Source organism: Melanerpes formicivorus, unplaced genomic scaffold (assembly GCF_026170545.1).
Source record: "Melanerpes formicivorus ecotype bairdi unplaced genomic scaffold, bMelFor1.0.p_v2 SCAF_16, whole genome shotgun sequence".
NCBI lineage: Eukaryota > Metazoa > Chordata > Aves > Piciformes > Picidae > Melanerpes > Melanerpes formicivorus.
Window position 1 is genome coordinate 9,737,515 of NW_027142368.1, and position 26,378 is coordinate 9,763,892.

General features: G+C 40.8%; 1 protein-coding gene across 1 annotated transcript in view; it reads left to right on the plus strand.

Annotated features, from left to right (window-relative positions):
• The first annotated feature begins 2,937 nt into the window (after positions 1 to 2,937).
• The window catches only part of PDE3B (phosphodiesterase 3B), a 77,728-nt gene continuing 54,287 nt past the window's right edge, over positions 2,938 to 26,378 (plus strand). The window contains exon 1 of the mRNA XM_068148059.1: positions 2,938 to 4,213. Coding sequence (XP_068004160.1) covers positions 3,176 to 4,213 — 1,038 coding nt within the window. The 5' untranslated portion in view covers positions 2,938 to 3,175. The remainder of the gene's footprint in view (positions 4,214 to 26,378) is intronic.

A 26,378-nucleotide genomic window follows, 5' to 3' on the forward strand; every position in this document is an offset into this window, starting at 1 on the left:
TTGTAGTTACTCTGTTTTGGAACAGAGAGCAAGCAATGGAAACAATCTGAAATATTACAGCCAAATTTTTATATAGAAACTTATCAACAGAAAGTGAAGACATTTGTAGGCCAAGGTCTAATATAAACAGCCACTGTTAGATAAGCGCAGGTATCTGACCATATGGCACCTTAAGAATCAACCAAAATCACTAAACTACCTGTCTTCTTTTGTTAGTGAAACTGGAAAATTACCAATGAAATCAAATTACCCTGAAATTAATTTCTTCATCCCATTTAAAATGAAACACTTGACATTCCACTGTATTGGTTTAAGGAAGAGTAAATGAAAAGGTATTTCTTTAGTCCAAAAAATTACTGTCACAAGGGTAATTTTTTTTTATGATAGATGCTGAACTACTCAAACCAAGTTTTCTTTATAGAAAATTTGTTCATGATGAGAATTGCAAAGCCCTCAAGGCAGGGCTCTCGAATACATTAGGAGGAATAATGTCAGACAACAGAGATGCTACTAAAGAACAACTATGTTCCCGTTACATTTTGGAATGACTTGTGCATACATTTCTTCAGGGCGTTTTTGCACAGACATGCCACTGAAATAAAAAACAATAAATTAATGATACATGATCTGAAACCAAATAAATAGTAAGGTGGTAAAGTATGCTGTTGATACTGAGTTCCTGAGGATAGTAAAAATAGAGCTAGCTGAGGAAATCTGCATACCACCTCACAACCCTGAGTGCATGAGCAGGTGAAATTTAGTGGATAACCGTAATTTAAGCACAGAAAAAAAGTATCATCCTATAAAACCATCTAGTGGATTTTGATGTTAACAGAAAATAGATCCTGGGATCTATATAGATGATGCTATTAAAACAATGTTTTATTCAGTGTTCAACAGAACATTTGCCAATGCTCAGTTTATCTGCCTTCTCACCTCTCTCACAAAGCAAAACAAATAAATGACAGAAATTATAGGGAAATAACTGAAAACTGAGATGAAAACCATTATTTTGACTGCTCTTATGTCTTGAATCCTGTGTGTAGGTCCTGGACTCCTCATCTCCAAAAGCACACAGTAGTGCTCAAAAAAAAAAAGGAAAAAAAAAAAAAGACTCAAACTCTTCAGCTTGGATAATACAAGACTTCAATCATGAGTTGAAGAGAGAAGGTGGCTAGAGAGCAACTGATCATTGTTTCTACCAAAAGGAGTATAACAGATAGGAAACTTACAAAACCCCACATTTCACACAGTGCATAGTCAGGTTGCATTGAGCAAAGACCTCTTCCTACAGTATGCTGCAGACACCAAAAGCCTAAGTGGGCTTTAATGAAGACGACACTAATTATCTCTGGAAGGCATTTATTTATATCTGAATTCAAGAATTTGAAAGATTAAATAAATGCATTCCATACACTTGATTGTGGCCCCACTAACATCATTATCATGTGTAGAAGTAAATGTAAGAATAGAATCCCTGAGGGAACTTCCTATTTTCTCTTTTGAAAACTTTTAAACGTGGATTCTGGTACCCTCATGTTGGTATCAAGTGTGCTGACTCAGGGCAGAATTTCTTTTCTGTCTTAAGCAAGAAGTATTCCTAACAGACGGTATATGACCATATTAAAATCCCATCAATTTAATGTGCTCTTGGAAAAACAAGTCATTACTTATTTCCATCTTCTTACGTAGAGCAATTGTCTGTACCGCGCGTTGTACTTTCTGCCTGCAGCCAGGCTAGGCGATTCCTACGTGCTGCCAGCTTTCAGGCCCTTCTCAGTGCTCATCTCCCGGCTGCACCTCAGCTTCCCCGGGACAGCGGCTACCCCAGGGCAACTCGAAGATGGCAAATCACAAACAATGGCACCGAGACATTTCAGGAATTCCTTGTCAATAAGCCAGGAAAAGGGGCAATCGCCGACTTACCTGATCTGATTTCTAAAGCAAGTTAAGTATAGTATAATGCGGCAACGTGGTTCAAAGGGTATTTATTTACATGAATGAGGTAAAGATGCACAGTTGTAACTGTGATTTCAAAACCAGTTAGTCTTCCAGAAACAAACAAACAGGATGAATGAGCGGAGGCTCAAAATCCCATTAGCTGCCCATTCGCCCTGACAGCAGCCTGAACGCTTCGAGTAGTCTGGTCCAAAATGATTATTTTGATCCACTCCAAAGGGATTAGCCGTGCAAATAACCAAACCTGGTCGAGCAATACGGCCTAATCTGTAACTTAATTAACAAAGACTGGGGGGGAAAAAAAAAGTGTAGAAAATTACTCTAATCTGTACTTACATTTCGGTTGTTTAAAAAACAAACAAACAAAACCAGAGGGACAATCCTTAAAGGGAGAGTACTTCGGTACTCTTGTGGGTGCTTTACATCCCGTACTGCGCACTTTTCCGGGGTCTCTCAGAACAAAACCACAAGATAAAGAAAAAAAGTTACAACAGCTCAGCGTTTCTGTCCTCAGCCGCTTGACCAACGTCTCTGTCCTCCGCCGCGCCCCGGTGCCGAGGCGGATGCGCGGCCGCTCGGGGCTCCCGGCCCGCTCCCTACGCGCTACCCCGCGGGGCCGGGTGGCATGTATGTACTTTCAGAAGAACCCGTTCGGTACCCACGGGCAGCGCGGAGGCTGGGCCCGGGCCCGCAGGTCGCCTCAGGGCAGGCAGCGCCCGGACATGGGACGGCGGGAAGAAGCCGGCGCGCGCGCGCGCCTCCCCCAGCTCCCGTGCGGCCGTTAGCGCGTGGCAGTTAGCGCGCGGCCGCTCCCGGGGCGCGTGCCGCCGCAGGGGCTTCCGCGCGAGCCGTGCGCAGCGGCGTGATGGGGGGGGGAGGTGGCGGCGACGGGCGGGCCGACGGATAGGGCTGTTCCTCGGCGCGCTCCCACCCCCGCCGGGGCTTTGCCCGCGGCTGCTGCTGCTGGGCTGGCGCTGGGAGGCGACAGCGAGTCCCCGCCACTGGATCTGCTCGGGGAAAGCGAAGGAGCGAGCGAGACTTTTACCTTTTCTCTCTTTTCCCGTCGTTACCCACCATGCTGCAGACGCCGCTGCCCGCGGAGGAGAAGCGGCGGCTCAACCCGGCGCCCTTCTCCTGAGGAGATGAGGGAGGCGCGGCCGGGACAGAGCTAGCGCGACCCGCGCCTCTCCCTCGTCCTCCCGCGTCCCCGACCACCATGAGGGAAGACAGAGAGGCGGCCGCCGCGGCCGCCTCCCACCACGGACCTAGCAAAGCCCCGCAGCACTGCCAGCAGCCGGACGGCGGCGGGGCGGGTGCCCTCCCGGCGCTCCCCGGCGGCAGCGGTAGCCCGGAGACCCTACGGAACGGCTACGTGAAGAGCTGCGCGACCCCTCTGAGGCAGGACTCCCCGAAGAGCTTCCTCTCTCTGCTGCTGTTCCCTACCACCACCGCCGTCTCCTCCTCCTCCTCCCGGGCTCTGTTCAGCCTCGGCGCCTTGGCCGCTGCTGTCCTCTCGCTCCTGGCCTTTCACGGCTGGGGCAGCGCCGGGGGCCAGCAGGACGGGAGCAGCTGGCGGAGTCCCTGGCCGCTGCACGCCTTGCTGTGCCTGTCCTGTTGCCTCAGTCCCCTCTTCAGCATCGCTTGTGCCTTCTTCTTCCTCACCTGCTACCTGACCGGCGGCAGGCGCGGGGAGCACGGCAGCGGCACGACCCGCTGGTGGCTTCTGACGCTTCCCGTGTGCTGCTACTTGGGGGACTTCCTAGCATTTCAGTGGCTGCTGCCCGCGGAGGGGCAAGGAGAAGAACCCCAGCCCCTCGCCGAGCCGCAGGTGGTCCTGGGCAGGCTCCTGACTGTGCTAGGCTCGGTGGCGGCGCTGACCTTGCTGCAGAGCTCCCTGAAGTTGCGCCGGAGCCTCCTCGTCTTGGTCTTCTCCAGCCTGGTGTGGCTGGTGTCTTTCACCAGCCTTCACTCTCTCCCCCCAGCCCTCAGACCGCTGCTGGCCGGCTCGGTGGGGGTGGCAGGCTGCCTCCTGGCACTCTGTGGTGGAGAGCACGGCATCCTCTCGGCTCAGAGCCGAGGACCGCACCACCAGCATCATCACCACCCACGGCTCTCCGGCGTGGAGGAAAAAGTGCCTGTGATCCGACCCAGGAGGAGATCTAGCTGCGTATCTTTAGGGGAAACTTCGGCCAGCTACTATGGCAGCTGCAAAATGTTTAGGAGACCCTCGTTGCCTTGCATTTCCAGAGAGCAGGTAGGTTTCTCGAAACTGGAGGGAGAAACTTTCTGAGGAATGAGCGCCATTCGCTTTTCCTGACTGCTTGTGTGTGTCTGTGCTGAATGCCTTCTGTCAAACTGGTAGGATGGAGGAAAATGTTAGTCCCTTAGCGGGTTTCTCAGCTTGGTTCTGCAGAATCGATATAATCCTTTATGTCTCTGTAGAAGCTCAATCATATTAACGTGTTTGCGATAGAACAGAAGGCTCGCTCGCTTTTCATTGGATCTTAAATATTAAAAAGCAGTTCCTATTGATTAAAACAAACTCCCAAACCAAACATCTTCACAGCTATCTTGTTATTTTGATTTTTCCCCCCCCCAAAGCCCACCATCCTCCTCTGCTTCTGGCAGACTTTACGAGAGAAAGAAACCACAGCTTTCCAGTTGCTCGGCACTTCTGGTCCTTCCCTCTTTCTATTGACAAAATGATTGCCAAGTGCTAAAGAACTATTAGATTTTTAGGCATGTTATTTATTAGATGTTGGCGTTGCTTGAGTGGCAGCTGCCTTTCTGCCTTGCAGATTAGTATATCTTGCTTCTCTCCCTCTAACACTCTCCTCTTCGCTCCACGTAACTTAACGGTTAGCTCGGGTTGATGGGATTTAAGAAACTTTTGACTGAAGAGAGAGCTGTTCAGTAGAGTCTGGAGGGATGCCCGAAACGCTCATGTTTTCTTGAATGGAACTCTGTTGGTTTCTACCTCCCGGAAAACTTTTCAGTGAGTCCTTTCTTTTTTTTTTTTTATTTTTTTTTTTTTTTTTATTTTTTGTAGCGCAAACCCCCCTCCCCGCCCCCCAACCGGGGTGGGAGGGAAGGGGGTGGGGGAAGTTTGTTTTTATTTGGGACCTTGCACGTGAACTGCAGGAGCATCGAGTTGTGATGCCAGTGGAACTGGCCCCAGGCTGCTGCGAGGGAGTTATCAGACCGTTATAGGAGGGAGAATAAGGGGGGGTGGGGGATGGGGGGTGTATTTAATAAACGTGCAAGTGAACAGCTTCTGCGAAGGGTCTGTCGCTGCAGAATCCCTCATCTACCACTGTTGCGGCTGAAACTCATGCATGCTAAATGAAATTTTCTAATTTTGCTTCGACATGTGTTCTGTAATGCGCCTCTGTGATAGTGTGACTGCGAAACAGGGCTGCGGGAGGTGAGTCTGGAACGGTGGCGTAGCTTTCGAGCATTTCTTTCTCTCCATTTGCACAATAAAAATAGATCCGTAATTGATTCTGCCTAAAAGGTTAAAATGCAAGTATGCTGTAACAGGCTTCAGCAACAACTCATTCAATAGGTTTCAAATTGTCTAATGCATGCTATGAAAGAAATATTAAAATACTGTACTAACAGTGGCGATTGGTAGGGAACATCCTATAGCAATTTACTTTTTCTCTTCCCTCCTGGATGGTAAACGTTCTCTTTTTGTCACGTTTGTCTGCAGTACAAATACCTCAGAAAATGTGGTTTCATTAACCTGTCTGGAGGATAGAAGATATTTGTTCTTATGCAAGTTCCTAAATGCTTCCTTTGATATTCGTCTCACTTCCTAAAGGCATGTGCATATTTCAAGTTGAGGCATTTATTCTTTAAGTAACATCATAAATGTCAACCATAACTAAATACGTACGATTTATTGGCAGTACTTAAATCATACGTGTTCATAATAAAATGTAACTATTTGGTAGACTTCCAGAATTTGATATCTTTTTTTTATTTATTTTTTTTAACATGAGAACAGAGACAACAAGAAGATCTGAAGTTCTTTTTCTTTAGAGCTTATCATGCTTTACAATAAGTAGCTGTACTTTATTAAGCACAGTTTAAATGTGATTCATAGACACACGTATTTTTTCTCAAGGATAAAACAGGTTAAATCCTCTGATCTCCTGTCTGACTTGGAGAGAGATCAGACATTGCAGAGCTGATAAAGCATCAATTGTTTGGGCAGGGAGGTGGGGAGAAGTAAGCCCATAATGTGTGACTTTATTTGAATAAACACTACAAGGTTTTGTATTGCTGCTTTGAAACAGGAGGAGTGTGTGCACTTCATGCTTTTCAGAAAGCATTTGTGGTGCAAATGTTCCTTAAGGACTGATTGCATGTTTTTCAGTTATTTATAGAATAGGACAATGATTCTTTTCCAATATTAGTATTTTAAGAGTGAGTTTAATGAGCGTATTTAGGGAGACCAATGGAGTACAGAGAACATGCTACAGGTCCACTGTGGGTCCACTGTGACAGGAACACTGATGGAGAGTTAAGGTGCCATCATGATTCTGTTAGATGTGTTTTGTATGATTGCTTTGGACGTCTTGTTTGTAGAGGTTTGTGTGAAGCTCTGCAAGCAGGGGCACTTAAGTACAAAAAAGGCAAATATATCAAATGATAGAATACAAGTTAGAAGAGGTCTTAAAGGTAGTCTGGTCCAACCTTTCTTGGCAAGGGCAGGGTCTATACAAGATGGCCCAGCACCCTGTCCAGATGAATCTTAAAAGCCTCCAATGTCAGGAGATCCACCACTTCCCTGGGGAGATGATTCCAATGGCTGATTGCTCTCATTGTGAATTACTCTTTGAGGAAAATACTACTCACCTTAAGTTTTCAGTTACTTGTTGATTTGTAATGATGCCCTGCTCCCTGTCTAGATAAATACATGTGAAGGCAATCAGATTGAGTTGACTGTATGTTTCATTAATAGCTGGAGTCAGCATTTGTAAGAGGTCTGTGTGCACCAAGAGTGTGTGTGGGAACATACGTACAACCAGTAGTGTGTGCTCACTGGAATTAGATGGAGATATCATTACTCTCTGGGGTAGAAGTGGAAAGAGGCCCTGGGACTGTGATCCTGGAAATGCTTTCTAATTTGAGCAACCTTATGACAAATACTTAGATTAGTGATTTCTGTTCAGGTATGACAGCTGTAATGCTGGAGAATTGGTAAAATTGAATTACCATTATGCTTACCTTTTATATGAGTATAGATGCCTACTTCAGCCACCAAAGTCTACAAATTTGTGTTGTGTGTTGCTTTTCCAAGGTACAATATGGCTAGCAATGTAGTTTGAGGTGAGAGGAGAGTCATGAATAGATAATATCTTTTCACTTAAATGGTATTGTCAAAGTATATAAATACACCTAGAAGGAAGCAATGTGGTTAAGGCAAAAAAAAAATGCAAATACAATGTACTTTTAAAAATCTACTATATTAACACTTATGCTCACATAAATTAGTAGGAGTTTAGCAGTAAACAGGCTTTTTGTGCTCTTCAGTATTCATCTTGGACCTGAAGAGGAATTGCTTATTAGCAGTATGACTGCAGTATTGATCAGTAATGCAGACTTTATGTAGATGATATTTTGATTGCATGCATTAATTGGATGCTAATCTGTTAGCCGTACCCTCTGCTACTGGTGTGAAGTTTATCTTTATTGACTGTTGCCTATCCAGCACTTTTATCTAGAATGAAAGCCAAATCAGAACTGGGAGTCTAAAAGGTGCTTTTCAGTATTGCAGATCTTGTGAACACCCTATCTTGAAAAATAGTGTGGTAAAATATATTTATTCTTTAACATGATGGTGCAAATGTGTTTGAGAGTGAAAAACTATGTATAGGAACTCATATATAGGGACTTCTCAGAATCCAGAAAGAATATGTGATTTCTAAAATTCATATTTTTCCTTGAGTAAGGAGTAGGCCTTCCTTATTAAATACAGAGGATATCTGTCCTCAACAGTCTGCAAACAGAGCTGAGACGTTTCCTAGTTATCTGTCTAGGTTCAAAGACACGGGAAGGTTGGAATATTCCACAGATAAAGTGTGCTTTTGTATTGCAACTCTGTTCATTACAGAAAGAGTTATCTTGTGCTTAGATTGTTGGATTGGCCACCACCTCTCCCCAGTTTCTGTTCCAAGCTATCTCATACTTTGATGCATCACCTTAAATTTCAAGAGTCACTTCAATTTCAAGAGTCTAAAATATTTATGTGGCTTGAAATCAATATGGTTCCTTGTTTGCTTGGACAATTTATCTCCCTATTACTTTTTTTTTTGGTGAAACAAATTATACTTTATCCTTAAGTACTCAGGGTATACACTGTCTAGTGCAGAAGCTGTCTGTTAATATGTATTTTACAGTGTCTTAAAATTGTTAATTTCAGGTACTTGCTTTCATCCTTCAACCATGTTAGCCTTTGTGTTGACTGTGGCCAGTAACATAAAATGTAGCTACTCTTATGCATTTGACAAACCAGCTCCTTGAAATTTCAAGTTTTCCCTAATGATTATGACTGTTACCATAAGTGCACCTGCATGTCAAGGTATGCCTCTGCTGCTCACATATTGTTTTTAATTACTATTATTTATTTTTTTAATTGCTGATGGGGAAAGTCAAGGCAGAAATACGGGCATGCTGATCTGGGACTGTAATCAGTTCCAGTGGGGAATATACGAAGAGAAGGGTTATGTGTAAGAGCAGCACTCTTGGAAAACTGTTTCTGCAACCTGATGTCAGAGGAGTAGAATCATATGTTCCTGCCTGGTTCTCTCTGACCTTAACAAAATCTTTTGTGCTAGAAGAAATGTGAAACGAGAAGACTCATGAAATAAGGCCTATAGAGAGGCCAGAGTTTAAGATGGTGTCCTCTGGCAAAGTGGCCACCAGGACCATACTGTAGTTCACAGAGAATGAAAAAGAATGCTGTTGAAGAGACAGTGCAGTTAAGATAAACTCTGCTAACAGAGTTCTTAAGGTGGATTTTAGATATCCAAGACTGGGTGGCAGTTTATGTTCTGTGGAGAAAAAGTGCACCAAAAGCAGGGAAACATATCTGTAAGCCATTGGTGTAGCAAAGGAGATTGGCTGTTCCTGCAGGTGTGGTTTTTCAGGAGGAAAATGTCGAAGGAGATCAAAGACAACTGCTGTGGAAATGCTGGAGAAATTAGTGCAAGGTGAGGGCGGCATATTACAGAAATGACCGAAACACCAGGAGGAAAGAAGTGGAGGACCCTGGGGGGAAAAGGTTCCAAAAACTCTGCAATTGACTGTGCCAAAGGAAACTAACAGGATAAATTGGATAAAGTACTCATTTTCTCCTTTGACTAGGAAGGCGTTTTAAATTTATGAAAGAAAACAGCAGAAGAGGTGAGGAACAAAAAGTTCTCAGGATAGTCTGCAGAATGAATGGCAAAGAGGACAGCCTTCACGCTGCAGTTCATGAAGACTGTATTCTGCAAGGTTAAACATGAAAAGAAAGAGAACTACAAGGAGTCAGCTATATTTTCATAAGGAAAAGACTGATCTTTTGACACTATATATATATATGTGCATGTATGTGCCTGCAAGTACCATCATAGTAGTTGACCAGCTGAACTGACTGAGTACTTAAAAGTTTCACTGATAACAAATTCCAGCATGTTTTATGAAAAAAAGGTGAGTGGGAAGTGAAGTGACCCTGTAGAATGTGCTCCAACCCTGTAGAGTGTGCTCCAAGTTTGCAGTGCTGAACACTGAGTCCCCATGAGAGTGACTGTCCTGTTCTGAGTGAATACCAGAACTGGGGTCAGGAATTTTCTTAAACCCTGGGCCTTATTTGACAAATTGTGATGTTCAGGAACTAGTTGCTGAGGGTGGACAAAAGGAAATCTTGTACTTTTGTGCAAGATCAGGATTGTAGACAGGAAAACTGGGAGATGTAGGCTGTTTTATCCTTGATGCAAAATCTTATACGGGAAAACGGATTAGAAACTTCTGCCCACCGAAGAAGCAAGGGGCAGGCCACACTCATATAATGTTTTCTTGAAATTTCACCCATTTTTCCAGGATAAAACTATGTGGAGGGAGAGCTGTAGGACTAGTTTAAGAGGAGAAATGTTGAATTTCAACATGAACTTTCCAGTAGGTATAAACAATGCTCAGCAAGATGGAATGACCCAACAATTCATTTTAATGGGGGGAAAAAAAGAAGAAACTTTCCTGCACCATAATAGCAAGAACAAACATTTAAAATGGGGGCTGGAATTGGTCAGGGCAGGCTGTACTATGAGTGAATGCTGGTGAAGCATAAAAAGCATCAATAACTTTAAGGATCCAGTGGAAGTGAAAGAGTACTAGAGCCTTCCAAACAGAAAGGAACCAGAGTTCATAGGCTAACAAGGAAACTGACAGATGAAGGTATTGAGGAAGGGGAAATGTGGCAGAAACAGGTCAGTGAGATCTGTCTGTCCTTAAGGAAGACCAGGTACGTGAATGGCTTTACTGGCACATGTGACAAAGTGAAGTGTCCTAGGAACTAAAGACAGCATAAATGATTGCTGAAATAAAATTAGAGTTTCTGGAGCATTTTTATGTTGAAAGTGGATCCTACAGCTTTGAGAGAGGATGTAATTCATACAAATGCAGGCAGCTGGTGACCAGGAATGAGTTTTGATGTGTTGGGCCTTCCCTACTTTTTCATAGCTTTCATGAAACAAAATACTATGGTATTAGAGGGTCTCCTTTGACCTTCGTTATTGGTCATGTTAGATTTGCTTTTTGATTAGATGCAAATCCTTGCAATGGGATAGGAACTAATCTAAAGGCTGAAAAAGACATTCTTATACTAGGCTCACTGTATCTTCAGAGTGATTGTTGTTCCAATGTGACCTAAAATTCAAGGCCTGTATTTACCTTTAGGGCCTTTATGTTTTTCTTAGCTGGATTAATATTACATATGAGTTCATACTATATCTTCTGCTTCTGTTTGTTGGTTTTGTTTTGACTTTAAAAAAAACATAATTCTTTTTTCTCCTGAGCATTGTAGTGTGATACGTTTGCCTCTTCAGGAATAAATGCTGATCCTCAGATATCTCATTATCCTCTGTGTCAGTGACGTAGGGTGGCCAAGGAGCTGCACAGTGTGCATGCTCCACGGGAGCACATGGCCCCTTAGCTGGGCTTGTAACTTTGGAAGGCAGCTGACTTTTTGTGAGTTTAATTTATGGGACATCATTAGCACTTACTACCATTGTATCATGTGTGTAGGTTAATTTTTCTAACTTTAAAAAAGAAAGGATTTTCTTTGAGAGAAGTCTTAAGTGATTGTCTTGATTAATGTCCATAATAGCCTTTGTTTCATTTGGTTTGTCACCAAGACAGTGTAATGAGTAAGTGCACTCACAGGCTCTTTGATACACACTCTTGCAATTCCATAGTATCCTACACATTCTTGCTCCCTTTAGAATTGTCCTCATTGCATAGTATGACATTTAAATTCAACTGTACCTTCATAAATATAAGCAGTTACAGTCTGTTTGGCTAGTAGGGGAGAGAAATTTGTGTTGAAAACTGAAGGTGTGATTAACAGACTGAAAAAGTTTAGATCCTGCTGTGCCTGTGAAATGCCATCTGCTTTGGCACTGCCGTGAAAGAATTGGCTCAGACTGGAAGGAGTAAAGGCCACTAGCACTGTTTTCCTCTTGACTAGTTAGGTCTGCTAGAAGTAGACTTTATTTTGCTCAGGGAACAATGAATGTTCTGGGTTAGACTGCTTCTGTTGAGACTGTCCATTTCAGTACACTGAAATATAGATGCACCCACTGTGTATTGCTGCTTATAGGCTGGGGTAGATGAACACAAGCACTAATGATAAGAGCTTGGTTCTTCCTAAGCTGGGCAGGACTGAGCAATATGTTTTATATCCTAACTAGAAAACACAAACAAGCTTGTGTTGATCACCCTATATGTGCCCTCCCTCTGCTCTTGTTTCAACTAACAGTATTTTTGGGGCAGGACATTATCTATTTGGGGATCACTGAAGCATGCCTACAAAGCAGGTTTCAAATAAAACTTGCAGTGAGAGAATTTCAATCCATTAGTCTGCATTTTGCATATACCAAAAAGCTGAGGAATGTTACTTCAGATATTTCCAATGAGAGAAGTGTAGTATGTTAAAAGGAGTGACTGCAATGATATAAATAACAGCTTTGTGTTGTTATGGCAAAGCACAGTTGAAAGTACTTTGATTACAAGTATGCATTAACTTATTTTTATGTAGTTACAGAAAAGCATTAAATAGAATCGGTGTCAGAGTTTCTTGCTCACTTTTTCCTTCTATTTGGAGTTTGAAAAAGGTTTGTTAAGAAAGAAGTGCTTGGCACAGCTTTTGTGCTAATGAGCAGTCTTTTTTGTTATTGCTTTAATGAATTTATTTTTCATAAATGACACTGTTCATCAGATGCCAAAGAATTTTTCAAGAAGCTTGAAAATAGAAGGCTTGCAGGTGATTTTCTGTGACGTCAAAATGGAAACAAGAAGTGAATAGAGGCAGATGCTGGCTTTTGCTTCTAAGAGTGGCCTGTGTTTTCAAACCTCTTGAGACAATGACAGTCATACTGGAGACATCTGCAGAATGTTCTGAAGAAGAAATTAGTACTTCAGTCTGTGTGTGAAGAAGAATAATTTTTATGAAGAGTGACAAATCAAAACTAGTTCAGTGACCCTGAGCTTCAACCAACCTGAGTAAAGCTGCACTTGCAAATGAAATTTGTGTAACCTGTTTTTAAGAGCATTAAGAAAAAAATTTCAGGACAAATTAATTTAGAAACAGATGTTATGCCATTTTTATAGTTACAAACACCTTGTTCAGGAAAGTATCTTACAGCTTTTAGAAAAGATTCAAACTGTGTTTCATGTCATAAAGAGATGCAGTTTCAGAATTAACTGCAAAAGTCAGTGTAGTTTTAATAATGGACCTATAAAGGTAATGAGTTACTCTTGTGCCATTTTTCTTGTCCATGACTAGTTGCTGTTAAGATCTCATTGCTAAAGATTTGCAACTATTCTGTACTTGCCTTAACACTTACTCTAGTAGGCAGCTCCCTAGAGTCAGCAGAGCACTTAAGCTTTCAAGTGGAAAAGAACATGTGTTTTACAGTGTTTAAGGGTTGAGATTATGGTCCTTACTTGTTTAAAAATTCACAGGGTTTAATGTCATTTATAACTTTAGCTCTTTAGTAGCAAGTGTTAACAATCTTAAAGCTATGTTCCCTTCACCTGTCTGGTAATGGACAGGATTGGTGTGCTTTTAAAAGGCATATCTTAAAGAACATTATATATATATATATATTTGGCCTTGAAAGTACAAGAGAAATAATTACCAAGGAGATTAGTGTTCAATAGTAAATTAATTACTTGCTTCTTTTGTCTTTTTTGAAATGTCATTTTTCTTTCTCTTTCCTTGACCTTATCTGTTCTTTAAAACAATTTTAACACCTCTTCCTTACCTGTGGGTTCTTTCTCCTACATGACAAGATCAGTGATGTGGTTTGGTTTAAAATTACGAGTATCTTTCAGCAGACATACAGGTGCTCTAACTGAAAACACATGGACTTTTTTTAGAAACCTAGTAATCATGTTACTCTTTTTAAAATACAGTAAAAATAAAATAGAGTAGAGCATTTGGTACCATGTAATTTATAGGATAGAATAATGAAATAGTTCTTTGCATTTACAGCATAATCTGGAGTCTCTTGCTTCAGTCCTGTGTAAATTTCCATAATGGAAAAATGATAGATAAGTAGACTGCATTTAAAAGGCTTGTACATCTAGTTTTTACATACTCATACAGGCCTTGTCCTCTACCTTGGCACTCTACTGTATTGTAAAGTTCTTTTTCTTTTTTTTCCCTTTTTTTCCCCAGTTCTGCAAGTTGCATGCAAAGTGCTTACTCACCTGCTTCATCCCCCTAAGCATGACTGCAAATGTACTTGTGAGATCTGAGCTTCTAATATGAAGGCTTTGTAGTTAGGAACTTAGTCTTTTTTGCCCCAGGAGAATCTGTATGTCATTGGTAGTGTCAAAGCAGACAACAATCCTCCATTTGTTTATTTCCTGGACAGAGGGGACAAAGGTTTTTCTAGGGTTTTCTAGGTTGATGTTTGTTTGGGTTTGGTTTGGGTTTTTTGCTTGTTTGTTTGTTTTGGTGATGTGGGGTTTCCTTTGTTTGTTTGTTTTTTCTTTGTGAAGACTAAGCCTTTAGCCACCTTGCTTGTTTTGCAAACTCTGCTGTCGTGAGAGGAGGGGGAAATAGGAGCGGTATTGGCTCAAGTGCTGCAGTTCTAGCAAGAGTAGCTGGCTGACTAATGATAATAGGGAGTGAACCGTGCCTCAAAAAAAATACTGAACATCTTTCTCCTTCATTTAAAATGGAGGGAAAGAATGAGAAGGTCTGTATTTGTCAATGCATCTTCCTGCAATGTTTGAGAGCTACAAGAAAGCTTTGCCTGATGTTTATAATACTGATGCTGTTATACAAATTTGAGGTATTTCATTCTGATTACACCTTGGGTTGTAACAGGGTGAATAGGAGCAGAGGAGTATTTTCTGTCCTGATAGCTGGAGCTTTATTTGCCTCCAAGGGGCAAGCAAATTTATCAGCAGAACTTATTATTTTAAGGAAATTTTGAACTGTATTTCCAATTTCTGAGTAATACTTTGGCTGAGCATGTCTGTTAGATTCCCAGCTGTGTCCCAAGTCTGTCTTTTTTTTCCCCCATCAGCTCTGCTTCACTTTTTTGAGATGTTCTGCAGTGGTCACATACCTCTGCAGATTTCAGGAAGAGGTGTAAGCCAAGAAAAGGCAGAGTAAAAACAATGAGTTCCCTGCATCTGTCTTGTCATGAGTGTCATTTAGGTCATTGTCTAGCTTGGTGGGCAGAGTTGTGTTTTTCTTCTTGTGTCCCAGACAGAGTAGAACAGGAGATAGGGCTGGAGAAAAACTCTACCATGATGGTGGATTCTGTATTTGGTGGGCTGTAACAAGGCAGATAATACTTCTGCAATTCTCAAGAATTGTTAAGTGGTTAGTATTGGGAGAGAATTCCAAGCCTTGTATGGACTAGCCTTCTATGCCAAATGATCTTGTTATAGATTGGTTACGTGACTGAAATGTTTAAGTTACTTGGTGCCTATGTTCATATTTAGATACAAGTATTTTTTAGTGCCCTCTGACAGAACTTGTATGTGGGGGTTCCTCCACTTGGTTCTAATCAAGGCATCCTCAGTAGCTGTGTTATGTTTTCATTTTGGAGAAAGTGTCTGAACCTTGACTCCCATAACCTAAAGGCATTATGTGGCTCATGGTTTTATCTCAGGGGTCCCTGATCCATTGTCAAATACAGTTGGGCAGGGAATCTTTTGTATTTCAGCATAACCCTGCAGCAATAGTCTCACTAGTCTGTACTGGTTTGCTTCCCTGCCCTGCAGGGATGTTTGGGTTCTTCAACATGCCTTGTGTCATCATAGGTTTTTCTGTCTACCATTTACTCTTCATTCCTGGAATTTCCATTATCACATACCAGACTACTTCCTTTATTTTTTCTGAGCTGGCTTTCGATTCAATTGTGTGCAAATTGTCTTTTGGTGAAGAAAACATTTCTTTCTTTTGTTTCTTCTGCCTACCTACTTTCCTACTTTGTGGTTACTGGAACATTAGAACGAAGAGGAATGCAGGTAGGTGTATGGGAGGAAGTTAAGAAGTGATGCAGAGGAAAACTACTAATAGAGTTGAAAATCCTGCTGATGGAAACGTCTGCATTTAGAGAAAAACATCACTGAGATGCTACGTAGTAGTTAATTGCTGACGAAACCAGAGCATTGATTATATTGTGTGAACTTTCTCGTTTATTATTGCCTACAGAAGTATAGTTGCCAGTGCAGACCTGGATGCTCTTCCTTAGTTTTATTTCAGACCACTCATTTGTCGGTATCCCTAGACTTTTTGGCCTAAAGCTTTAGGGATTTAGTTTTGGAATATTGATAATTTGTTTACTAGATTTGAACAAGAAGGCTTCCCAAGAAATGGGAGAATTCACGATGTATTTGAAAGAACGAGAGCTCCAGTTACTGTAAAATCAGGACTGGTTTAGATCTCCTTTCAGAGCAGTTCTAACTTGATATGAACCTGGCTTCCTGAGTGAGTAAGCTTTTCTGAAAGAAATTGTGAAAAGCCCCTAACATTGTCTCCTCCCTGCACCTTCACGTTTTCAATACCCTGTTCTCTTTACTGGTCAGGAAGCTGCTGTGACAGGTTGTTCTGTCTGGCTGTCATCTGTCTATTTCAGGCTGCTTTAGGGAATTTCCCATTTAAAATTGCACTGGGTAGGTCAGTCAGTGGAAGTGGGAGACTATTCAGCAGTAAATTTCACATGCATTTTGCCTTGCTGCTGAAGCATTGCCCAGAATTTTGAACCAAGAAAATACTACTTTTATCTTGCCTCGTTGTTTTCTTTGTACCCCACAACTATTCCATGGCACAGAAAACAGTTATGTTTTACACCGGAGAAGCACCGATGTAGGCACGTAAAAGCTCTCTGCTGGAAAAGAGTTTGTTTCGTGTTTGTTCATGTTCTGAAATGACCAAAATCAAATTCACATTTGAAAAATGAACTGTAAAATTATATGTGTGCAATAGATTGTCAGAAAGGCCAGCATTCACTTTTGGGTTTGTTTTTTTTTTTCTTTGTGTGATTCTTAACATTGTTTTGAATGTTCGCTGGAATCTGCAGAATAGCTCACGGATGAGATCCGTGCTCTCTACATGGGTTTAGATTAAAATGTGATTTTTGTTTTCCTTGGTGTATACAATAGCTGGTTTGTGATACCTGTTTTTTTTTTTTTTTTTAAACATGCTTCCTGCTTATGAATACACATCTATTTGAAGGGAATGAGAAGCAGTTTGATAGGTCTTCCTGCTGTTTCTGTCTGATTTACTTTGGATCTCAAATGAGGGAAATTCTGGAACCGTACAGTTAAAATCAGAGATACAGCTAATTCAGTGTTTTATGTAAAAGCTGTAGGGGGCTTTTAAAACGGACAGAAACTTTCAGTAATGCAACTGCATATGAAAGGCTAGCATTTTTTTAATTGCAAATGGATAATTTGGCTTATGTTTTCCTCCTCAATTAAAAAGAAAATGTGCTTGGGACAGCTACTGCAAAGATGCGAGCAAATTAAAAATGCATGCACAAACTGTGGCTGTAAAAGTTAACTTATAGGTAGGATATGTTGACTGTAAGGATGTTAGTCAAGGGTTAAGCTCAGTATGTTTCGCTGGCTGCCGAGTGAAACAGGATGCAGTGACTACATTGTCAGACTGCTGGTGTGAGTGCAAACAGATGAGGAAATGCTGGATCAGGCACTTCAGCAACTTGGTCTGTTACCGAGGAAACCGCTTGCGTCATACTTGCCAGCAATTAGCTTACAGTTCTTTTATTTTTGATAGTGTTGCAAGCTGAGCTCGACTGTTACAAAGGAAAAGACTGGCTTCATCTCAGACTGTTGGCTTGTGTCTGCCGCTGTGGTGCTCATGAGAATTTGCAAAGTGCTGCTTCGGAGAAATTGAACAATTATTTAAACTCCCAGCCTAGCTCTCCAAAGGACCTTGCAGTTGTGCTTGGTTCTAAAAGATGTCCAAGCAAGTGTTTGTGACCTCTATGAAAGTGATCTTCTTCTAGTCATGAAAATTAAGTACTATGCAAGTTTCACCAGAACATTGCCACCTCCTCTTGCAGTTGTACTGAAGTATTCTTGTATGTTGCATCTTAAAACATAATTTGAAACATTAATGTTACCTGAGATTTAACCTCTAAAGCAAGGGATTCCTTTTCTGAATACCTTTTTTCCTGCATTGATTAAAATTCAGTAACTTCCAGTGGTTACCTAGCCACTAATATAAAGCAGTTTAGTGTTGAAAGCAGTGTGTGTTTTATCTCAGAAAATCGTGTCTTCCGCCTGTCACTTAAAAAACTAAACAAATTCACAGCAACTGATTTAATATTGATGTGTGCTGTTAGGATGTGTATTGCCTTATGGCTAGGTATTGTTTTAGGGGGAAAAAAAAATCAGGCAGTGCCCAATAGGTTAAACCAAGAGTGTTTGTGGGTTTCTTTTTTTTTCCTGTTACGTAGGCAAACACAGGAGTAAACTTAGATTGTAAGAAACTGGTATTATGTAGTTAAAGGCTAAACTTGTTAAAATGTCAAGGTTGTGACACACTTATGTTCCTGTGTTTGTGTGAAGCTTAAAGTTAATGTATTTTAAATGTTTGAATGCTAGGACTTTGAAATTATTTTTGGAAGAATTCTTCCATATAAAATCCTTGCATTTTCTGCCTTGCTGTAAAGAATAACTTTGGCAGATCGTCAATTAGAATTGCGCTAGCATCTGAAGTCTATATGCAAAGGTCTTGGGAGAACTGCCCCCCCCTCTCCCCCAGCACACCAAACAAATAACCTCACTCAACAAAGAAAACCTAAGCAACTCCAAAACCTGCTGCACCCCTCCCAGGCCCTGTACCCTTGAACACAAGGCTTTGAAAGACTGAATACCTCTGTTCCTGCACAATTTATGAACTTGTCTGTCAGAGTCTGGGAACCCATATTTAGCTCCATAAACCCACAGTTAGCTGGTCGCTGGGGATGCATTCCAAACGCTGATCACTGTCTACCTGGCCTGGCATTGCTTTATTTCAAAATACAATAATTTTATATGTGGGTGGAGGTGGCTAGAGCCCTGGGATGCCATTCTAAAGGAAGAGCAACTTTTTCTGCTGCTAGTTCAAAACTGTTTGACTGACTTGTCTCACCTCACCAACACGTTGCTGCATGTGGCCACTGCTTGGTGTGGGCTTTATTTGGAATGTTTTCATGTTAGCTCAATTGCAAATTATCAAAGTATACTGTTGAAGTCTATGAGTATTGGGATTTAAAATCTGCATGATTAATAAACAGCTAATGCAGGTGTTAACAAAGCAAGATCTGGAAATCTCAGTTTTGAATTTTGTCCTTAATCTTCTTTAACCCTTCAGTTCTGGACAGTAAAATGGAGATTAATGCGTCATCAGGTCACCAGTGTTTTCCATGAGTGTATGTCCAGTCACTTTGCAGTTTATTTAGGGCAATGCCTGCAAGTTAGGCAATGTATCAAACAAATGGAAGATTTTGTTTTATCCTCATTTAGTATTTTAGCCCTGTAAGCCTGGTCAGTCTTCAGTGAAGAAGATGGGAGTTAAATGACCACATAGTCATTTTTCTGCGTAACTTTTAATATTGTTTAATTATCAGAATTTAATCTGCATTCTGGCATTTGTTAGCTGTTTTCCAAAGTGCTTTTACGAGCTGACAACATTCAGTTGTCTTCTGAATGTCTGTTCTCAGCCAGACTGTTTAGTATCCACGCGTATGTCAAAAGATAAGTCTGTAGTAACAGATGGATCTGCAGCATAGTAAGACTGCTTGGCTAGTGAATCTTTCAGGCATTACAGTAAGGGGCTGCATTTTCTTCAGCAAAGTCTGTGAAGTTTTGTATGATTCCTGGGGAAATATTTGTCTGGACTCCTGACTTTGTAAGTCAATTTGTCTGTGTTCTAGAACTTGTTAGAACCAGTCGGATAGAAAATTCTACTGAAAACCTAAAGAAGGGACTGACAGTCCCATTGTTTCTTTTATGTATGCAGCTAAAATGCCCAGCAGTGAGATTCCCTTGCATGAATAGTTTTGTGCATCAGGAATATTTTGATGTTTTCTGAGCAACACAAAGAATTTTTTTCCTTTGTTTCCTTTTCTCCTCATGTGGTTAATGTTCCTAAATAAACATTAGAAGTACCTAAGATGGGCAGGATTTGAAAAAAAACATTAGTATTATTCCAAGTTGAATAACTTTTGTCCAGATCTTATGTTCAAACCATCTTCTCCAGTAATGTTCCTTTTTCTTGTTTTCCATGTAATCATTAAGGTCAATAGAGGAAATGATGTGGACTTACTTTTGTTCACCAGCCCCATTCTCCTGATACTAAAATCTCCCTTTTTCCTCTGAATAGGAAGTTTCTCCACAGCTCCACCCTAGGACATCACAACTTCAGCCTGCAGTAAACCTGTCATTGGGCTATGTTTGTTTTGGATTTTCAGAGGATAAAAGCTAAGGGGAATTACAGAGAGGCATGCCTTAGCCACCTCTAAATTTTCCTGGCATGTCACAAGTTTTCTGTTAGTATTTTGTGCTTTTTCACCATTTAATTGTTGTTGATGTCCACTTAAATAACTTGTTTCCAGTTTCATCAGTGTCAGACTTTTGTGTTCAGTATGCACACTGAATTTGAGTCCTCAGTTAATCAATAGAATGTAGGAGTTCCCTAAAATGTTGTGGAATGGAGAGCTCATTTCTCCTTTATATTTCTTTTTTTCTCTTAGAATACAGTTTCAGGTTAATTTTCTCAGTCTTCATATCCCACTGCCCTTTTCTTCTGGGATGGTCCTTTTATAAATGTTTCCTCTAAATAGCTACAGTACCCAAAGAGCAATGCTTTTGCTAAGATGCACATTGGAGGCCACGACTTGCATGGCTTTCAAAGTCATGATAGACTGAGATCAGTAACTTTTCTGTATTTCCCTCTTCTTCTTTATTATTTTTTTTTTTCTTTTAAAATTTGGACTGCTAAACTCTCATATTTGTCTCTGATATTTTTTCCCCCTAGTTTTCCTCATCTTTATTTCACATTTTAGTGGTTTTGGGGATGTTTGTTTGTTTATTTGTTTCGCTGATAATACCAGCAGCAGAGCCAACTAAAGCATGTGGTGCAACAGCAGCTTTTGTTGACTGGGAGATACAGTTGCAGTTCAAGTTGTGATTAAAATTTGGAGTTCTGAGGTCAGAGCATGGTAATTTTCTGATGCTGAGAACTGTGTCCAATTTAGATTAATCTGTATGTAGTCATAGAAAAAAGGATATTTTTTTGACCTTTGGACATAGCCTTTCTAATCTGAACACCTCTACTCAAATGTTCCGATTCCCTGTAGTGCTTCCACTGAAAGGAGTGGTCCTTCCCAGTACTGTCTGCTCATTCCTGCCCTGGCACCACCCCCCTTTGTGCTGACACAAGCATTCATGAGACTACACAGTGGACTAAATTGAGGAACTAATTCATGTTAAAAGTAATCATTTATTTTTGTAGTTCCTTGCCACGTGTCTACATGAATGCTTTTGCTGCATAAGGGAGGGAGTGACATGGGGATGGGAGTGAGTGGCTAAGGGAGAGCAGGAGTGCTCCTTTATTGTGGCAGTGCCAAGTTGTGCTGATTTAAGAGAATTAATGGCACTGCAGTGTAAAGAGTGGACGTGTTAGAAATTCTCAATAAATCAGTAAAAACGGTATACCCTGACACTCCCCCTCCCCCCCCCCAAACTTCTGTGCTTTGTCTCTGTCTTTAGTGAACTGTGTATTCTACTTGAGGTAAAAGGAACAGGGTACTTCAACACTGGATAACTGAAATATGGCAAACAGGTACTTAGACTGTAAGTTATTAAGCAGCTGCAGTCAGGTGTGGTACCACGCTTGCAACATATTATAAACAAAGTTTTCACAAAGACCTTGAATACAAAGGTTCAATTTAAATACCCAAGTTAGACTTGTACAGTAAATGGGGCAGAGGGTTCTTTTGCAAAACAACTTAAGATTGTGTGATAATAGACAGAACCACACCACATTCCCAGGTGAGAACAGAACAAGCTGGGAAGGGACATGTGAATCAGATTCTTCCTAATAGCTGAGCATTTGGCACTCATTTAAAACAGTTGTGTTCATACACTAATTCTTCATTATTTTCAGAATGAAGTAAAATGAAAATGTTACAAAACCAGAACAATACTTTCTCGAGTCACCTTGATGGTCTTGAACTCCCATCAGTCCATCGGCTTCAGTCTACAGGACTAAATATGTAATATGATAGTGGAAAAAAGAGCTGTTGCTTTAGAGTGCAGACTCTTGTGCGGGGTTGGGAAGTGTGTCTGTCCCCCTTTGATGCTTCTAGGTATTTTGGTGATTATTTTTCCCCCCCCTTCCAATTAAGAGTAAGGATGCTTCAGTCCAGCATAGTAACCCTCCTCGGCTATTAACTTTCATGTTGCCAAAAGTTCACACACATGGCGGCAAGAAAAAGGCAAATGTGATCAAAACAACAGTTTCTTTGTAATAGTTGAGGCCCAGACTGATCTTCATGGGATATACAGGTCCCATGACTTTGTTTCTGCCAGCTTCAGAGTTCTACCAGGCTTAAAACATTCTATAACACAGAGTTGTGCAATCCAATCAGGAATTACTTATTCCTTCCATAATAACTCTTGGTCTGTGGTATGTGCACTTTATGGAGGAGTTTGCTTATGTGTTCTGTCCATCATCCCAGTAGAATCACCAGTGTAAAAGGTGTTCACCACAAGGACAAGTTTTTTGTAGAAGGGGTTGGTAGAGGAGAAAGGGAGGCAGACACACCATGTGTCTCACTAAAGCTTCTGAATGCATTCCTCTGCTAAGGAGCACACACGAGGGGCTTTGGGTATCTTTTTCTGTTCTGAACTTTATGAGTTTTCTTCTGCCATATGATGGAGGTTTGTGATCAAAGAGAAAATCTTCTGAAAACACCTGCAGTCCTGCTGCTTCGAGTTGTTAGCTTAGCTCTCTATGAAATAGTAGAGCTTGCACTGTGCAACTAGTAATGCCTTCTTAAGCATTAAGGAAAGAAGGACAGTTTCTCATCATCTAATTGATTTCATTAAAAAAAAAATATTCAGGAAGATAAACCAGAGATTTGCCCATTATAAAGCTCACAATTTTCAAACCAATACACATTAACCAAAATGTTGCTTGACAAATATTAAACTTAAACCCAGGAGAAATGAAAGGGAAGTGAAAGGAATGATAAACTGGGGAGAAAATTTTAATTACATAAAGAAGAAGCAAGGTTATAGAAGCATAAGGTTTGAAAGCAAATCCTGATGTCAGGTTGAATTTGCTTGATAATTTTTTTGCTCTCAGAGACCAATCATTCCTAGCCAGGAGATGGAATTAGAACACTTTTTTGATTAGGGCGAAATAAGGATTTAGCAATTCTCTGGGCTTTATCTATTTTCTAGTGGCTGTACAAGGTAATCTGTTCTAGACAATGCTGTGTGAAGTATGAATAGAATAGAATAAACCAGGTTGGAAGAGACCTTCAAGATCATCGTGTCCAACCTATCATCCAACACCACCCAACCAACTAAACCATGCAACCAAGCACCCTGTCAAATCTCCTTCTGAACATCTCCAGCGATGGTGACTCCACCACCTCACAGGGCAGCCCATTCTAATGGGCAGTCACTCTCTCTGTGTAAAACTTCCTCCTGACCTCCAGCCTGAACTTCCCCTGGTGCAGCCTGAGACTGTGTCCTCTTGTTCTGGTGCTGGCTGCCGGGGAGAAGGATGTTGGAGTGTCCTCTGTCACTGAAATTCTCAGAAAGTGGTCTGTAATAAGTGTGTCTGGTTGGCAGCCCCATTGAAGAGCTAAAACAGCATGGAGATATTCCAACTGAAAACATTATTAGAAATACATAGTAAGAAATAGTTGAGGGGAATTGTTCATGGGCTGAGGCAGTTTGGCAAGGACTCTCAAAAGAATGCAAGAGTGGCCCTTAGCAGTCATCCACTATAGTGACTGCAAACAGGAGTAATGACTGTACAGCATCTGAGGAAAAGAGGTACATTGTGATGGCTTTAAACCAGCAATATCTAATGCTGCTGAGACAATTTGCAGCAAGCTGTGAAACCTGCTCAAGGAACTGGCTGAACATGGGTGGATGTTTTGTGTTTAATTCCATTCTGTCATTAATCTTTTTGATTAATTGAACATTTGCAAAAGTAGCCCACAAACCTTAAATATTTTGCCAGAACTCCTTGTTGTGGCTGATGAACTGTCAAAAGCTGAACGTTCTGTGAAATTTAGCCAGTGTTTTCTGTAAGTGGTCAATGCTGACAGGGATATGACCCAAGGCCAGACTAGGCAATTCTAATCTGATTTCCCTGCCTTATTTTCTCTACCACAGTATATGGGGGCTTCCAGTCAAAAACTTGTGTTTCACATATGCTAAAAGCTTTGTTCCCAATGCAAATGTAGTGTGTGCTGATTTCAGGTAATTGATCATCAAGGTTACAGTCCTCTGTGAGCTGAGGAAAATTGAAGATTACCCTTTCATCTATTGATCAGAAACATTCATCAAACAAACAATTTGGGAATCTCCTGTGTCTTTGATTTTATTGATGTGTACTATATCTTGATCCACAATAAGATTACAGCTTTTGTTGTTATGTGAAAATGCTAAGAATGCTGTAATGAATCTGTATTTGTTAGATTGTAAACAAGAGCTTTAGTCCCTTCATAGAACACTTGCAAAGCAAAAGATTCTTATTATGCCCAAATGCTTAAAGATAGTACTTTTGGAAGACAATATTTTGTCAGAAAATTTCAATGAAGTATTCAAACTGTTTCAGATGTTCAAGATGAAGTAGAAATATTGAGACTATCACAAATTCTATTTAATGTACTTTTTTTTGTTGTTGTTGTTGCTGTTGTGTGGGTTTTTTTGGTTTGGGTTTTTTTGGGGTCATTGTTGTTGATTCTATAATTTCTTGTAAGTGCTCCATTTAGCTTTATTGGTTTTCTTTGCTTGAAGGATTGCTGCATTCTGCTGTACTGAAGTTCTGTACAGAGAGAGTATTGGAATGGGCTGCCCGGGGAGGTGGTGGAGTCACCATCATTGAAGGTGTTCAGGAGGAGACTTGATGGGGTGCTTGGTGCCATGGTTTAGTTGATTAGGTGGGTTGGATTGGTTGATAGGTTGGACGCAATGATTTTGAAGGTCTCTTCCAACCTGATTTATTCTATTCTATCGTTAGAACATGTATTTCAAAGTTAAAAAATGCCCACAGTCCAAACCCAAAGAAACAAACAAAACCCTAAACTCCAAGAAAATGCAAATCCATGTACCTCAAAACACTACAATTGTACAAAAGGAAAAGCAGAACATCTAAGGTCCCTTCCCTTCCATTTTCAGGTCTGTGTATTTAGTGACTGACTTGTTATGGTTTGTCTAAATATTGTAAAATGCCTGGTATGTTCACGCTGAAACCTCATCACTTCAAAGCAGCTACCCAACTTCTATAAGGGCAAAATTATTGCCAGTGTCAAGCATATAATATCAAAATTTGAAATGAAATTACAGCATGTTGACATTTCAAACACGTCACTTAGTATCCCGACTAATTTCACAACCTGTGTCAACTGCATGGTATGCTTTTATTTCAGCACTTGTCATTTTTAGTAACCTGTTTATGCACTGAGAAACTGCATTTTCTAGTTTCCAGAGTAGTAGCTCGTTTTCTGTGTCCTGAGGCAATTAATTCAAACTGTTTAAGTGTGGTAGTGAGAGTTAACATTGTTTAAACGTAATAGCGTGAGTCAGTCTAATGGTGTTTGAAACAACAAATTCCCACATTGCTTTTTTTTTCCTCTTCTTAAGCACCAGCATGACTTTTTTTCATTGAAAAGTAAATCAATTGAATTATTCCATCCTACGAATGAATCAGCATTTCTTTTATCAGTAGCTTTTTTGGGGTCAGTTTTGTGAACTCCCAAGTTCTAAACTACTTTTTTTTTACTGTTGAAGCTCTAGTCCTGAACTTGTACTGCTTCTTGAAATCATCACCCTTGCAAGAAGCTAAAGCATCTTTCAGCTATGCAAATGTATCCCTGAAGTTTATGTTACAAGACAAAAAGTGTTTAAGAAATAATTTCCTGTTTCCTATTTTATCTTCCTGTTGAACACTAATAAAAGACACTGTCTCATGCTGTCAAGTATTTAGATGTGCTGAGGCGTTTTTTGTTCCCTTACCACAGATGTGTGTTTCTCAGGTCATCTCTAAAGTGGCTGTTCTGACCTCTGTCCTGACAGAGGACGATCATCTGAATAAAAAGTTTCCTGTAAACTTTGTGAAAATCAGTGGCCAGCAAGAGAAGAGAGCTTGCTAGCCCTCTTGCTATGAGAAAGATTGACAAAGCCACAAAAGACAGGTGGAATCAGTACTCTGAATCCAGGGAAATGGGGCATGTAGAGCTTGCAACTCCAAGCTCCCAGGTGATTTAGTCAGAAAACAGAAGTTCCAAGGATTTAATCATCTGTGCTCCTCACAGAGCTACATACCCCTTTTTCTGAGAAGGTGTGCTTACTGTTCTCATACTCCTTTTTGTGATGTTTTTGATGCTCCTTATTGGGATGTTTTATTCAAGTTTTGGGAAGCTGCTCTCCTG